Source organism: Macaca nemestrina, chromosome 1, assembly GCF_043159975.1.
Source record: "Macaca nemestrina isolate mMacNem1 chromosome 1, mMacNem.hap1, whole genome shotgun sequence".
Classification (NCBI taxonomy): Eukaryota; Metazoa; Chordata; class Mammalia; order Primates; family Cercopithecidae; genus Macaca; species Macaca nemestrina.
The window spans coordinates 54,260,476-54,277,643 of NC_092125.1; the positions used below are offsets into that span (position 1 = coordinate 54,260,476).

The 17,168-nt window shown below is 33.7% G+C and overlaps 1 protein-coding gene across 8 annotated transcripts in view; it reads right to left on the reverse strand.

Moving 5' to 3' along the window:
* Positions 1-17,168, reverse strand: part of LOC105484650 (potassium sodium-activated channel subfamily T member 2) — a 402,402-nt gene that overhangs the window by 66,410 nt on the left and 318,824 nt on the right. For 6 of the 8 annotated variants that reach the window (XM_071077455.1, XM_011746475.2, XM_071077482.1 and 3 more), the window contains 4 exons: positions 14,782-14,883; positions 11,045-11,128; positions 9,597-9,725; positions 2,373-2,393 (listed from right to left, as the gene is read on the reverse strand). In XM_071077455.1, the coding sequence (XP_070933556.1) occupies positions 2,373-2,393; positions 9,597-9,725; positions 11,045-11,128; positions 14,782-14,883 (336 nt within the window). The remainder of the gene's footprint in view (positions 1-2,372; positions 2,394-9,596; positions 9,726-11,044; positions 11,129-14,781; positions 14,884-17,168) is intronic. The other 2 variants (XM_011746473.2, XM_011746470.2) reach the window with 1 other exon arrangement.

A 17,168-nucleotide genomic window follows, 5' to 3' on the forward strand; every position in this document is an offset into this window, starting at 1 on the left:
TACAAATATGTGTATTCTTAAGTAAATAGTCTATCTAAAATATACTTTGGATCTAAATACACCACTGCTTACAGATCATGACTTCCTTATGAAGACCTAGGGAACCTAAATCAATTTTAAAATTTTCTCTTCAGTTTTCATTTTGTAGACTAGCAGCCATTTGACAGGGAACTGTGATTAAAAGCTTAATTTACTTTCTGTGGCATTGCTAAGTAGAAGAATAATCTTTAGGCAGTTTAAGACGTTAAGTGGACAGAAAGCCATGACTATGTAGTTAAATTAAGTCAAATAAATTGGATGCATTAAATAGCCTCTTGTTAGTAAGTGTGCCAGTGAGACTCTTACTAAGTTAAAGTAAGTAAATAATGAAAGTAAGAAATGATTTCCTGGGTTTGAGAATGAATGAAATTAAGAATCAGTAGAACTAGAAAATATTAGAAAAAAATTATAAAATAAGGTAATAGAAAGATTTAAGAGTAAAGTTTTTGTTAGAGAGAAAGTGAAACAAAATTATAGATGAGCTCAGACTTATAATATGCCTGTGAGTTTGTGTTTGTGTGTTCATATGTGTGAATTAGGATGCATTGAAGGTTAGTGAACACAGCTATGCTTGACTAATATTAAAGTACTTAATCACAGGAGTATTTACTTTATATATTTTATTTATAACTTCAAGTGAATTGACATGAACGTTTTCTGAGGTGGTATCATGCACCCAAAAACAATGCACCAATGAGGAATGATGAAGTAAGATCTATGTTACTCTATGTGCTTTGCCACAGAATTATTTGCCTTTAACTCTGATCAACTCACTGCACACATTTCTGCCTTTTTCTACCTTGTGAAATAAGAATATGTTTTTTACTTAATCTTCACTCTGCTACATATAGCCAAACTTCAGGCACAGCTAGTAAAAGAGAGGGCAAGATTTAAACTCAGATCAATGTGTTCCAAGCCCACTGCTAATTGGTCAGGCAAAATAACTGGATAAGTGACTTGTCCAGGAATGGGACAGGGGGATAGAGTAGCTTAAAATCAGCAATAAAAATTTTTATTTGAAATAGTAGGCATCAGACATACGTTACAGCTTCTTCATCATGTGAATAAAGAAAAATGAACATCAATCTGGCTTCACTATGCAAGATATTGAAGAGATGAGAGTTTTGGTATATTAAATCCACCAAAATTAATTAAATCGAAGAAAAGCCATGAAGTTTTTATGTCAACCGTCTGAAAAACCTTTTGTTTACTTATGCATTTTAAGTACTTACCTGGATGCATTTGGTGCCTAGTGCTACTCAAATATTTGTAATTCTGGTTGATAACAAGATGGAGAGATAAAGATTAAGTATTCATAAAGATAAAGATTAAGTATTCGTGTTTCATGTTAAGGAATTAGAACAGATAGAGCTACAAACTCAACTTTGCCATCTATCAACATAGACGAATTGTTGAAACCACAGAAAGCAATTAACACCCCAAGGTGATGTGTAGAAAAGACCAAAAAAACTATAAACAGCTTTTGTAAACATGTGGTTTATTTCACTTAGTGTAATCTTGTCCAGGTTCATCCATGTTGTTCTTCTCTCAAAAAGTCAAATTCATGGAAAAAGAGTAGGAGGGTGGTTACCATTGGCCAGAGGATGGGGGAAATGGGAAGATGATGGTTAAAGATAACCTTCTATTATAAAGTGCATAAGTTCTGGAGACCTAAAGTACAGCATGGTAACTACAGTTAATGTATCACGGGCTTGAAATTTGCTAAGAGAGATCTTAAGTAGTCTCACTATAATATTCTTAAGAATATTTACATACACCTTTGTTAAGTAAAACATTGTTAAGTAAAACTTTTGTTAAGTAAAACATTACATAAGTAATATTCTTAAGAGTATTTACATACACCTTTGTTAAGTAAAACAGCTTCTGAAATAAATCAGTCTAAAATCTATAACCTTTTATGTCTAATTAGAGAACGTACTAAGAATAACATAAGGGTTCTCCTGTATAGTAGATGAAGGAGGCCTACTCTAAAAAATTGAAAAGCAAAAGAAAACTAGTTTTCTAATCACTTTAAAAACCACGATAATATCTTGAAATATCTTTCATTATTAACTTTAATTAGTACAAAAATATTAAAACATAAACACTTCTTAGAATTTAATCTTTACAATGGCAAATTCCAGGAAATTTACTGGGGAAATATAAGTACATTAATTTGAAAATAAAGCATTTATATGCATTTAAGTTTAATTGATTTATTTCATTTTAAAATCTGAGTATTGAATTCAATATTTTGTATTATTTTTCTTTAATAGCTCTGAATTAATGTATTACACCATTTGAGGAAAGGGAAACAAACAGGAAATACTTACTTGTGATGGTATTTTTCGAGACTGACACACGGGAGGGAAAAAGAAACACACAAAACACAGTTTAAACAATGACTAAACAATACATACATGTAACAATCAGCAACAAAGACAAAATGTAACATATACCAACATAACAAAATCCAATTTCATGCGTATTTGTCATAGGGCTTTTGAACCAAATTAGCTAAAGAATAAGCTATTATTTTTAAATATTCAGTCTTGTTAGACCGTTTTTGTCTGAAATTGTCTTCCTAAGTTTGATAGAAAAAGTGGTGCTTGTAGAAGAATAAAATAATCAGTAGTAGTTTATAAAGCTACTATAGTCATAACAGAATACTTGATATAATTATTGACATTCAATAATCATTATTGGTGTTAATATTTGTACTATTTTTTAATTTCAGATCTTACAGTAAGATTGATTTTTTTTCCTACATATACATGTAATTAAGTTAGTTGACAGAAATATTCTGAGCTTTCAGATTGGCTATGGAATCTAAAATAATTGATTTCCTTAATCAATGTTTCATAGCTAAGTAGGGGTTATAAATGAAAATCATGCTGTCTTAGTCTTCAAGTTTAAAGAACAATAGTCTATTCATTTTTGAATAGTTGAAAGTAACATTTTCAAGTATATTATTTGATGTAATATAACTTGTAATATAACTCATGTGGTATTACTATTATAAGATTATAATGGTATTATCTATAATTGAAAATATAAGAAATGCATAATAAACATTTGATTGTGGGTTTCTTGAAACTATTTCAGGTTTCTTTATACATGACACAATGGAATAAATATTGTTTGAGAGAATAATAGCAAAGAATGGACAGGTAGAATTTTAAAACCAATCAATCCTAAACCTTATTAAAATAATCTTAATAAGATTTTATAGTAGGTAAATTCATATCTTAATAATATATTTTAAATGCTACTTCCCATTCTAATAGTAAAGTGTTAATGATTGGCAGATGGGACAATGCTTATTCCACTACGCACATTTTTGGAAGCTACAAGATTTATTCACTATAAAAGTGGCCAAAATTCAGGGTAACACATTCCACAAATTTACTGCATACACTATAAATGATGTTGGTACATTAATATGCTTTAAAAGATGTTTTTCTGGTTTCTAGTAAAATGTTCACTGGTTATAGTATACTTCAAACAAATGAGATTTTCTGCACACTGAAAAACTGGAGGCAAACTTAGGGTTACCTTTTCTTAACCAAAGGACAAATATGCTTAATAATTCAGAATTGTTCAGATTTTGGAAAGTTAATACTATGTTATATGCTGTATGGTAGATAATACCCCCAGTGGAACCTGGGCATCCTTTTTTTTCAAAAATTAATATTTCTGCAATGAAAAGTATAAATATTCACTCTAAATGAAATAAGTAAACATTATAAATAATCTCATAAAAATTAAGGTGAGGTTTTGCCACTAAATGACTTCAGGGAGCCTTTTTGCATTTTATAATTTTGTATTATGGATTGAGAAGGAAAATACTGATCCTTTTTGTCCACTAAGAGTAGTATGTGTCCCTGTCCTTCCTGTATATGTTTTTCAAACCAGGAGTATCTGATGTTTGTTGAAATTCCCTGAACTAGAAACATATAGATGGTGGTAGAAGTTCTCCTGGCACGGGGGACATATGATTAATCAAGAATGGGCAGTTCCATCTCTACTCTGTTTTCCACAGGCTGGTTTTCCAGCCACTGTGTGCACCCTCACTTTATTCTCTGCTTGTGTTTATGTGACTTCTCCTTTCACTAATCTACACCATGTAAGAAAAAAATGAGATAGTATTCCAGGCCTTCTATAAATGTTACTAGTTTTGATTATCAATGTTCTTTACCAACATTTGTGTTTTTAAAAATGTCAGCTAAACATTAGGCAGTGCTTCTCCCACCCCCACAGCCAAAGCAGTTATATTAGAGATACAACAAATGATAACTTTTGTTTTCTCTACTCAGAACATGGGAAGATATTAAAGACAGGCTAGAAAATGATGTGGCATGAAAACTTGCATCTGCCTTTAAAAGTTTTTTTTTTTTTTTAATTTCATGAATAAACCAGAAAGCAAAGCCTGAAGTCTTTACATTATGTGTTTATCCTTATATAAGATGTTGATATTTAATAAAAGTTCTTCATAGTACAGAGTAGAATTTAGCACTTAAATGTGTATATACTAAACAAATAATTAATGAATGGGTATGACATCACTACATTATGCCTATATATCTATTAGTGTTTTTATTAGTTATACATGCATGGTTTGAACAGTCAGAAAATGTTATAGCTTGTTTACAAAAATAGCAGCTTATAGCATAATCTCTCTTAATTCCCTCTCATAAGACCCATCTACTTTTGCCTCTTAGTTGGATATATTGTTCTTTCTCTCTGTTTCTATAGAATGTGCCTGACTATTATTTCATGCCTTTTTCAGTTTCCGCTTTTATCTATTGACTTCTCATTCTGCAAGGAGAGTCATAAACAATCTTTTCCATATAATCCACTACGTTTGCCCTCATCATCTCAAAATAGTTTAACACAATTTTTATTGGATCAAAATTCAGGACATACTATGATTAAGTATACTTTACAGATGAGATATATAGGTATGTGGTTAGTATTCATTTCTTGTACACATTCTTTATTGTTGATAATGATGTTATATTCCTAAAGTCAATAATTGCTTTATTGTATTAATTGCTTTGATATGTACTTAGATACATGCAATAATTTATCCTGAACTCTTTGACTACTGTCTAATATTAATTTAAAACATTGAGATGCATCAGGAAGTCTATAGATTTAATCTTCCTAAAGAATTCTCTCTGAAGCCTTCTGACCTGCTCTAGGTCTCCTTTTGTGCTTGGGGGTCTTTTCATCCCCATCCTGTTGATCCCCCTTACTTCATTATTGTCACTGGTTTCCATAAAATGTCTGGTTTCCTGAAGATCATTATTTCTCCCTCATTTTACTTATTCATTTTGGTGGTAGTAGTTTCCTTAGAGAGCAGACATGGGAAGGATATTTTTGGAGAATACATATAATCGACATCTGATTTATTCAACTCTTACACAAGTTTGCTTTGACTGGATAAAAAATTCTAATTTGAAAATAATACTCTTTTAAAATCTTGAGAGAATTGTTCCATTTTCTTCTGGTTCGTGATATTGCTGTTGAGAAAACCCAAATAGGACCTTGCATGTGACCTGTCCTATGGTTTCCTGCTCATCTCTCTGAAAGATTTTAGGATCCTCTCCTTACCTTCAGTGTTTTGAAAGGTGATGATGTGATTCACTGTTTAACTCACTGTTGTGGACACATGGTAACCCTTACCAATTGGAAACTAACACATTACTGATTTTTCTAGAATTATTACAGTAATATTTCTTCAATTTGTGTGCATTTCCTCTTTCTTGAAATCTTATGATTAAAATCTTAGAACTTCTAGATTAGTTCTCTAATTTTATCTTTTCTTTACTCTTTGTCCATGTTTTGAATTCTTGCTCTAGTTTATCAATAACTTTCTGAACTTCATATTATAAGCTTTTTCACTTCTGTTGGGAATTTTTAGCTGTCTTCTTAGAGTAAATGACTAATAATTTATCTGAAAGGTCTAGGTGAGATTCTTTTTATTGCTGCATTTCATGGTGATCTGGCTGGATTACTAAACTTAAAGAATCTCCCCCATCTGTATTTTTAGGCCCTTCCACTTGGATTGGTCAGTTTTTCTAGGAGAGAGTCTTCCAATCTGCTGAAGTGTAAAGTGTACAGAATATATCTTTTAACTTAGCATTCAGAATTCAGTGTGACACTCCTAGCCCTCAACTCTTTCCGGGGTCCACAGGCCACAGACCACTTCCATAGACTAAACCTTTAATATATGTTCATTTAGGAGAGAGTGACAGAAGCAAGATTTCTGAACTGTTGAGGAAAATCGAGATCTGACAGAAAACTAAGCAAAAATATAGACTCTCCGATAGTAATTACTGAATGAAGTTTCTACTTCCTGAAATCTAGTGTCTTTCTTTAAATTCAAGTAAGAGAACAGGGCCATTTTGAATACTGATGGCTATTTAAATTTCAAAACTTTGTTTTCGAATCATCTGGTATTTGAGAGACATGGTGAATTGTCAGAGTCAATTTTATTTTGTTAGATCCACTAAGCTCTTTTTCTGTGTTTTTATACAATCTGAAAAAAAAAAAATAATGTTTTCTTCTTTAAATACAAAAAAATCTCAATGTCTTTATTGGGTTAAGATTTAATTGATGTTCCTTTCTACTTTTTTTGTTTAAGATTAATGTAAGAGATATGCACTTTAATGGTACTTTTTCATCTTGCCAAAGTACATCTTGCAAAGATAGATATTACTCATCATGTATGTAAAATCTCCAAATTCAGGAAGCAAATAATATATTCATTCTTTTAACAAATGACCAAGAAAAACAAATCTTTTGCAAGATGAATTTTATCCTTTCATGTATCGGACCATGATTACCATATAGGTCAACATATCGCTATTTTTTACCTTATTTACCAGGAAATTAAAAATAGAAGTCAGGCTCAACTGTAGCACTCAGGGTATACTAGTAGAGTAACATAATTTCTCTGTTCCTTTTAAAATATTTTGTTGTAAAAAGTGCTTAATGTTTCTATTGTTTATCTTTGTTAGTTACCTCAATTCTTTCTACAATAGGTAGAATTTAATTTTAATAAAAATATGAGTGCCAGAAGATGGACTGAATTCAGTACAGAAAAACAAGAGGTATTATTTTTATTTAAAAACAGTGTCCTTTTATCATCCCAATGATATAGGTTTTTAATATAATCTAGATATTTGAGAAATTACAAGCATTTTAATGAGATGATCTTTACTTGGTATGGGCAGAGTTGACTAAATGTAGTTAAATGCTCCTTGATGACAATTCAAATACCCAGTTATCCTTTTCCTATCTTCAATGCCAATAGCACAAAAAAGTCTTTTCATAATATATGTACATTATTATAATACACAATACTGACATGGACATGGAGTTGACCAAGGCCAGAAATTTTCTGCATTGCAATTCCCAAAGCATATATGTGAGATTTAAAAAAAAAAAAACATGGCAACACTCTACCGCATGAAAATCTTCTTTGTACTTGCTGTGGTCAAATAAGAAATTATGTGTATAGACTGAATATTTGTTCTCCATCACCATACAATGCATATGTGAAAACCTAATCCTCAGTATTGATGATATTTGAAGGTGGGGCTTTGGGAAGGTGATTCGATCATGAGAGAGCCTTATAAAAGAAGACTCAGCGAGATCCCCTTCCCTTTCCACCAGGTGAGAATTCAGTGAGAAGATGGCCATCTGAGAACCAGGAAGCAGGTCCTCATCAGACATGTAATCAACTGGTCCCCTGATCTTGGACTTCCCAGCCTTCAAAACTGTGAGAGTTAAATTTCTATTGTTTACAAGCCACCCAGTCCATGGTTCTTTGTTATAGCAGCCTGAATAGATCATGATCGTGCTTAATTGCTTGGGTATGAAAGCACTTGATCTTCTCTTAATCTTTAATTAAATAATATTGCTTTGAATCCAGTATTCTTAAAAATTTAGGCCTATCTAGACAAACATCTTACATATTTAACTGTCTGGTTTGTTTTTCCAGTCAATCATTCCTAATTTTGTCTTGATTCATCTCATTCTTTGCAATGTGAACCACAACCACCACAGGAAAAGAAAAACTCAGATTCAGCAGGAGAGATGGCAGCAAAAATTCATTTTAAAAAAATTATTATTATTAATATTGGGGATGAAGTCTCGCTCTGCCACCCAGGCTGGAGTGCAGTGGCACGATCTTGGCTCATGCAACCTCTGCCTCCCAGGTTCAAGCAATTCTTCTGCCTCAGTCTCTTGAGTAGCTGGGACTACAGGTGCACACCACCACATCCGGCTTATTTTTGTATGTTTTTTAGTAGAAATGCGGTTTCATCAGATTGTCCAGGCTGATCTCGAACTCCTGACTTCGTGATCCACCTGCCTAGGCCTCCAAAAGTGCTGGGATTACAGGCGTGAGCCACTGTGCCTGGCCACAGAGCTCCATTTAACACTCCTGAAGGAAGCTACAGTAAAACCACCAAGAAGCACCTGAGAAAAACTAACCTATTTTCTGCTGGTAACTTATATAAGTGTCAAACTATAAATTTTAACAGCAACAACGAGAATCTACCCCCATTATCCTTATGCCTTCTATAAAGTTCTTTTCTATACAGGGATTTGTTAATTTTGTCACGAGGTGGTTTAATGATCATATAAATTACTGAAATGCATGTGTCTGATCTGAGCCACATAGTTGAGGTAATTTTGTATCAGACCAAAAAAGAAATGGCTAACCAAAATTTCTTTTTAATTTGTAATAACTTTGGAGTGTCTGAAGAAAAAAAATTGTTGAGAATACAAACCATAATTTACGTTAAATAATTTTATAGATATTGATAGAATGATGCATTCATCCAAAATCTTTATTTCAGAAAATAAAGGTGATATTATACTAAGGCTATAAAAACTACTTTGAACAACATGAACCACATGAAGTGACCAAATCAAAATGCAAATATGTTTTCAGCTTCATAAACTTATCAGAGATTCTCCTTCCATACTAGCAGGATCAAGTTTGCTGTTAAATTTACTGAGGTTTACTTTGGGAAGATCTGACACTACTCTTAGAGTTTTCTTTTGGCTTTAGAGTGGTCATCCATCTACAGATTGAGAAATGAGAATTTTAACACTTACTAAATTATCTTTGTTTTGCTTCCTTCAAAATGATAATATATGTAGTAGGGGCATATATTAGAAATCCAGGTTGCTTGCCCTGAGCACTTTTCTTATTTGTCAGAACCTCAAGGTTATTTATAGTTAATTTGCTTCCTGATAATCTTCCAGAAACAGCTAATCCTAGATCTACAAAAGTCATCTAAAGCCTAACATCCATAGACTTAGAACAGCCGCTTAGCCAACAATATTTTTTGGAATACTGACATAGTTTAGTAAAACACATAGTTGAAAAAAATTTGCTTCTGAAATTTAACACTACGTATTCAGGTAGCATTCTTTTTCACTTTCATTGCATTTTTTAGATATCAGTTTATAAGCTTATGAATGATTGCACTCATCAGATTAAACATCAAAACAAGAATATATTGTTATGTCCAAACCTCAGATGTAGTAAGTTTCTGAGACTCAGTCCTGTAGATTCCAATGGGAACATCTCCAGTAGAAGAACACAACTTCTGATAAAGTCTGGCGTAAGTTCTGATCCATAAGTCATCCGCAGTGATTTTCATCTATAATACACACAAATTATTTACATATTAAATGTGTCAGAAATAGAAACCTAGTGGTACCTTTTCACTTCTTTCTTTATTTATTTTTATAGGGGGCAAGGTCTCACTCTGTCACCCAGGCTATAATGCAACGGTGCAACCACAGCTCACTGCAGCTGCAACTGACATCCCTGTCTCAAGCATTTTTCACTTCTTAAAGGCAGAAATTATTAGTATTTGGAAATCTCCAAGTAATATTTCATGCTTATCCATGTATTAAATTTATTTATTATGCATCACCAAACTTAAGAAATCCAAGTACTCAATTTAGGGCAGTATGACATTATATTAGTTCGATATCAGTAGGCAATAGAGCACTGGTAATTGGGAAATATAAAGCATATGGAAACTATTCTGCATGCTGCAATAACTGGAGGCTGCCACTGGTATTTAATGTACAGGGTCTGCTGATGTTACCAAATATAAAGTGCAAAAGACACTCTAGTACCATAATGACTTGTTCCACCCAATGTTCTAATAATGCCCATATTGAGAAAGATGAATAGTAGAATAAACATAGTGATAGAAGACAGGAAACAAAAATTGTAGTCCCCCTTTTCTTCTTGTAAATCTGAACTGTTACCAAATCATTTCATTCAGTATACTTGGACAAAGTATACTTATCTATAAAACAAAGGAGTTAAACAGCATGATCACCATTTTCCTGGATAGTATAGTATCCTATGGCAGTCTCTAATTGCCAGTTAATAAAAAAAAATTCCTTCAACTTTTTTGTATTTTTTGTTTTTTTGTTTTTTTTTTTTTTTGAGACAGAGTCTTGCTCTGTTGCCCAGGCTAGAATGCAGTGAAGCGATCTCAGCTCACTGCAAGCTCCGCTCTCCCCTCCCCCCGGGTTCACGTCATTCTCAGCCTCCCAAGTAGCTGGGACTACAGGTGCCCACCACCACGCCCAGCTAAGTTTTTGTATTTTTAGTAGAGATGGGGTTTCACCGTGTTAGTCAAGATGGTCTCGATCTCCTGACCTTGTGATCCGCCTGCCTCAGCCTCCCAAAGTGCTGGGATTACAGGCGTGAGCCACCTCAACCAGCCAAATTCATTCAACATTTTACACAAAATGGCTATTTATTATAACTATTAAGTAAAAATAATATGTTTTCCCTGAAATTTTTAAAGGAATTTAAAAAATTGAAATACAACTCTGGATTCATTCACAATACAAAAAATAACATATGACATGGAAGAATTAGCAAAGTACATGGTAGACAGATTTGAGAACCTTCTATCACAACAATCTTCTATTATAGAGATTCTTAACTTACAGAACAAAGAAACCCAGATCCTGGTGTAGTATCCAGTCCCAACAGAAGTCTCGTGATAGAAATCATATAATCCTTCACAAATGACTGCAATATAAACAAATGAACAATATATAAATGTATATTTATATATAATGTGTATGAGATGTGTAGAACAGCTAGAATTGTGAACATCTTCTAAAACATTATTTCTCATATCACATTATTAACCTTCCATACAAAAGTAAATTTAATCTATCTTGTTAGTATCTTAGATAGACATGTATAGTTAAGCTGTTCATAAGGAAATATAGGAAATCATTTTTATCTAGAAATATCTAACTATGCATATATTGTATGTGTGTTATTAGGCATGATAAAAACATTTTTAGAATTTTTAAAGCAAAAACCTCAAATGAAATGGCGACTATCATAAAAATTAAAACAATTAAAATAAATTTTCAATGAAAAATTTCAGTCTTTTTTTTAGAATTAAGCTCTAAGCTAGTGAAATAAATTTCTAAACTACATTTATTATTCATTATTGCATATTCTCTTTCCACATTCATGATAGGGTTTTTATTTATTTATTTATTTATTTATTTATTTATTTATTTATTTGAGACAGAGTCTTGTTGTGTCATCCAGGCTGGAGTGCAGTGGCATGATCTTGGCTCACTGCAGCCTCCACTTCCCAGGTTCAAGTGATTCTCCTGTCTCAGTCTCCCAAGTAACTGAGACGACAGGCATGCGCCATGGAGCCTGGCTGATTTTTGTATTTTTAGTAGAGACAAGATTTCCCATATTGGCCAGGCTGGTCTAGAAATCCTGACCTCAAGTGATAGCCTGCCTTGGCCACCCCAAAATGCTGAGATTACTGGCATGAGCCAACACACCAGGACTAAAATTGAGTCTTTAAAAAATAAAGGCAGTAGCTCACGCCTATAATCTCAGCACTTTGGGAGGCCAAGGCAGGCGGATCACAAGGTCAGGAGATTGAGACCACCCTGGCTAACATGGTGAAACCCCATCTCCACTAAAAATATAAAAAATTAGCTGGGCGTGGTGGTGGGCGCCTGTAGTCCCAGCTACTCGGGAGGCTGAGGCAGGAGAATGGCATGAACTGGGCAGACAGAGCTTGCAGTGAGCCAAGATCGTGCCATTGCACTCCAGCCTGGGTGACAGAGCGAGACTCCGTCTCAAAAAATAAATAAATAAATAAATAAATAAATAAATAAACAAAATGAAATAAATAAATAGAATCATCACATTTCCCTGGGGTGACAGTGCATCTCTTATATTATTGGAAAGTTTGAAAGCTAGAATAGTCTTTATAGACACGGACCATTTTGTTAGTAAGCAATTAAAGAAAATGTGACTGAAAATAATTTCCAATCGTTCAAGAACCATTGACAATAGATCAAAAGTCCCACTGAAGAAAAATTATGCTCTGGATTTTACTAATTCAGAAGTCCTTTACTTAAGTGTTTTTCAAAAAAGTCACAAAATTGTTATGAATTATGCCAGCAATTTTTTAAAAAATAAAAGAGTATATTCAGTAAGATAGAAAATAGTACAGCAAATTACAAGCAGAAAGGGTAAATGTTGTTCAGTTATACTTACATACATACATACACACACACAAATGCCGGTATGTATTGAAATGCAAAATATGTTTACTGTATTAAAATTTAAGACTTTAGGCTGAGCACCGTGGCTCACGCCTGTAATCTCAGCACTTTGGGAGGCCAAGGTTGGCAGATGACCTGAGGTCAGAGGTTCAAGACCAGCCTGACCAACATGGTGAAACTTGTCTCTATTAAAAATACAAAAATTAGTCAGATGTGATGGTGCATGCCTGTAATCTCAGCTATTTGGGAGCCTGAGGCAAGAGAATTGCTTGAACATGGGAGGTGGAGGTTGCAGTGAGCTGAGATCGCACCACTGCCCTCCAGACTGGACGACAGAGTGAGACTCTGTCAAAAAAAAAAAAAAAAAAAAAAAAAATATATATATATATATATATATAATATATATATAGTTCTAGTTCACTCTTTCTTTAGAAGTTTCAGAAAGTCATGCAATTTCCTGTATCTCTATTTATAACATAAACGTGAGGCAAAAATAAAGAGAAAGAAAAAACTACTGCTTTCTATTTCTATAGAACAGTTTTTAGAACAGTTTTTCTTCTATTTAACTTATACATTAGATTTTGTTACAAGATTTTATTTAAACAGAGGATACTGTGGCTAAAAAAATCTTAAAACTACTGGTGCATATTTGCACCCAAGCATTTGGATCCTATTGATATAAAATCTTTTTTTTTTTTTTTTTTTTTTTTTTTTTTTTTTTTTTTTTGAGACGGAGTCTAGCTCTGTTGCCCAAGCTGGAGTGCAGTGGCCGGATCTCAGCTCACTGCAAGCCCCGCCTCCCGGGTTCACGCCATTCTCCTGCCTCAGCCTCCCGAGTAGCTGGGAGTACAGGCGCCCGCCACCTCGCCCGGCTAATTTTTTTTGTATTTTAGTAGAGACGGGGTTTCACCGTGTTAGCCAGGATGGTCTCGATCTCCTGAACTCATGATCCGCCCGTCTCGGCCTCCCAAAGTGCTGGGATTACAGGCTTGAGCCACCGCGCCCGGCCGATATAAAATCTTTAGTTTAAACACTACTCTTCAAATAAACCATCCCCTGCAATTTAATCTCTTTGAGAGATCAGAAGTATGTGTGTGTGGTAACAGCGTTTGGAGTGGGAGGCCTGCCTCCTGTAGTACCCAGATAATATGTCTGGAAACTTTAGGGATAATAGGGGTGTATTTATTCTACTTTGCTGTGTTTGCTCCGGCACTCAACTGACATGAGCAGATGGTTCCTGACATTGCTAGAGGCATACTCATAGGCAAAATTAGCCCAAAGGTCTGCAGAAAAGCTTTAACTCTCTTTGGATTAGTTTGTTCAGTCAAGCAATTATAGAAGACAGTACATAAATAAGCAAAAAGAATAGGTACAATAAAATGCTGAAATGCTTAATTTGAGATTAATGTTATCAAATAATTTAAAACTCTACGAATATATCTTTCTTCTTAATGGAAATATTTAGAGATTGATTACTTGAATCAGAGAAAATGAAATAGTACTGCTGTTCAGTTTCTGGCAGAGACGAAAAAGATGGTATTAGTATGAACAAACATCTCTGCAAACCTCTTAGCTATGATAAAACAAAAAAGTTAACTTGGCATTCAGGAACAAACTCAATCGTTGTTAGTTGTTGCGGTCTTTTCATATTTTTCTAAAATAGACAAGAATCAGTGGATTCTTAAAATGTCCTTAGTTTATCACTTTATTGACATCAATTTGGTATTTTATATCAAACCTGAAAAAAATGTATACCATAAGGACTGCTGTTTGTCTTAAGTCAGTAATTATCTTTTAACTTTTTTAAATCCAGTAATATGCTTGGAGTAACATGCAAAATGTACTAAAATATATTAAATATATTAAAATTGTAGAACACTGACACAAAAGAATGCCTGAAATAATTTCCATAGGTCACTGTTAAAAATAATATTTTTTCTTACAAAATGTTTCATAGGAGCATTTATGTCAATTATGTACATGAAATAAAATACTGAATTACTTCTGGAGCCAATTTTAAGTTAATAGCTGCATGTGAAACACTAGAAGTACTACTCATTTAAATAAAATCTAAATAAAACAGAAAACAACCACCATTTTAGAGAGAAAAAAAAAAGAAATATTGTATACCTGATATAGCAGAGTGTCCAACATACTGATGCTAAATACCCTCCCAGCAGCAAAAGGCAGTCGAAACATAAAGGCCAAGTTAGAGCCTCTCTCCCGTTCTTTCTGTTCAGAAATTTGAGATAGAAAAATTTGTGAGCATTCCATATTTCATTCATTTCTGCCTCAGTAAATTGTGTTGACATATGTAAAAAAAATCTTACCATACGGTTCTTGGCTATAAATGTGTCATTACTTCACTGATAATTATATTTTTCAAATTGCCCTTTTGTTTTCACAACCACATTTTCTCAGTTAAAACACCCAATAGTGAAGAAGGGTTAATATTTTTTTGTGCATTAAGCATGTATTTACTCTTCACACAAGAAGAGACATCATAATGGAAACAAATAAAAATCATTGAATCAAATGTTAAAAAAAAAAAAAACCCTAAGGTCACACAATGTACCATAACACTGCAAAGAAGACCTGCTTTTAAATATTCTCATGGGTGAGAACAAAAAAATAGGGAGACAGGCACCTGTTATGGTCTGAATGTTTGTGTCCCCTTAAAATTCATACATTGAAATTCTAATCCCCAAGATAATAGTATTATGAAGTGAAGCCTTTGGGAGGTGATTAGGTCATGGAGGTGGAACCCTCATGAATGCAATTAATGTCCTTTTAAAAAAGAGAAACCCTTTGCCCCTTCTACCATGTGTCATCTATGAACTAGGAAATGGGCCCTCACCAGACACCAAATCTCCCAGCACCTTGAATGTGGAATCCCCAGCCTCCAGACTGTGAGAAATAAACATCTGGAGTCTATAAGCCACCCAGTCTACAGTACTCTGTTCTAGGAGCCCTAACAGACTAAAACAGGCTTTGTACATCCAGTAGTCTCTAGCTGTTCATCATCTTAGTTTCATTTCTCCACCTAACTGATAAATTGCATTTGCTGTATCAGTTTGCAACCAATCTTCTGTATATCATACACACACACACACACATCTAAATTGTTTATGTATTTTTGAATGTTTATGAGTTGGGGGGTGTTATGATGTATGATGGTTTCTTTTTAAAAATTCTGTTGCAGTTTTTTTCCCTTTAATAAATGAAGGTATGAGAGCAAAAGTCAAATGTGTTTAAGTTTTGAAGAGTTTCTTGAGAATGTAAGTTAAGCTTCTATTTAACAAATGGCAACTTCAAAAACTCTAGTTTCTTTTGTTGACAAATTCTCTTTACTAGGAATACTTATACAGCTGAGAAAATAAGAAATCAACCTTCACTTCTTGAGGCAACAGAAGCAAGCTCCTGTTTCTAATGTAACAAATTTGCTAGTTCTCATGGAAGGGAAGCCTTCCATCTCACGTGCATCTATAGTGTCTATCTAGTTGAGATGACTATCACTATAAGAACATCTTCACTTGAGATATAGGGAGAAGGTAAGGCAAAGGATAGGAAAGTGGTTCCACATTTTTGTCTATGTTTATGAAATCATAATATATTCTCTAATTTACAAACCTAGGTGTTATGAGTGCTTAACTTGAACAGCTCATGTGAGTGGCTTGGAGATGACTGGAATTAGCTGTTCTTATTGTGAGATAGGTAGGTTTTCCTGTGAATTTGAGGGCAAATCTAGTTCTCGAGGTGTAAGAAGTATCCTGGAGAAGACCAAGCCATGATATATTAAACCGAAGTTAAAGGGAGTAGCCAGAATAAAGTGATGGAACCCCTGATAATTTGATGCTATGTTTACTCTTCAAAACAAGCAAGCAAACAAACAAACATTCCTTGGTTCAATTACATTACCATTTGACACACTATATTTTCAAATACAGAACTGTTTTGTAACCTATAGTGCTTATCCTGTGGGAAATGAACTCTTCCCATCTCCACACATCTGAATCCTATTGATATCACCTTAAACAGCAACGCTAATTAAAATTAGTTCCATTCACTATTAAAGGCCCCAAACACCAATGTATTCATTTGTGCATTAAAGTAGTCACTTAATAAATATGTGTTGAGAACGTACTTTGTGTAGGGCATCAATCATCCTCAGTGCTGAGAATACAGAGCTCCTATATAGAACTAAAAGAATCTTACCAGTTAATGGAAGTATTATATGTTGAATATGGACCAGGAGCTAGTTAAACAAACGGGGATATTTTCCTTGTCTGCAAGAACTTACACTGCTGTGAATGGTACCAATAGCAAAATAGGCAAAAATACTTGGGTGAATATATGTAATAATTAGGCAGTAGTACACACTTAGGAAGGGTACCTAGCTTATTCTTTTGGTAGAAAAGCCAGAGAGCTGAATTAGAAGGATGTCTAAGTTGAGACCTAAAACTGAGTAGAAATTAGCCAGTAAATTTGGGAAGAGTGAGTGATAAGTAGAAAGCTAT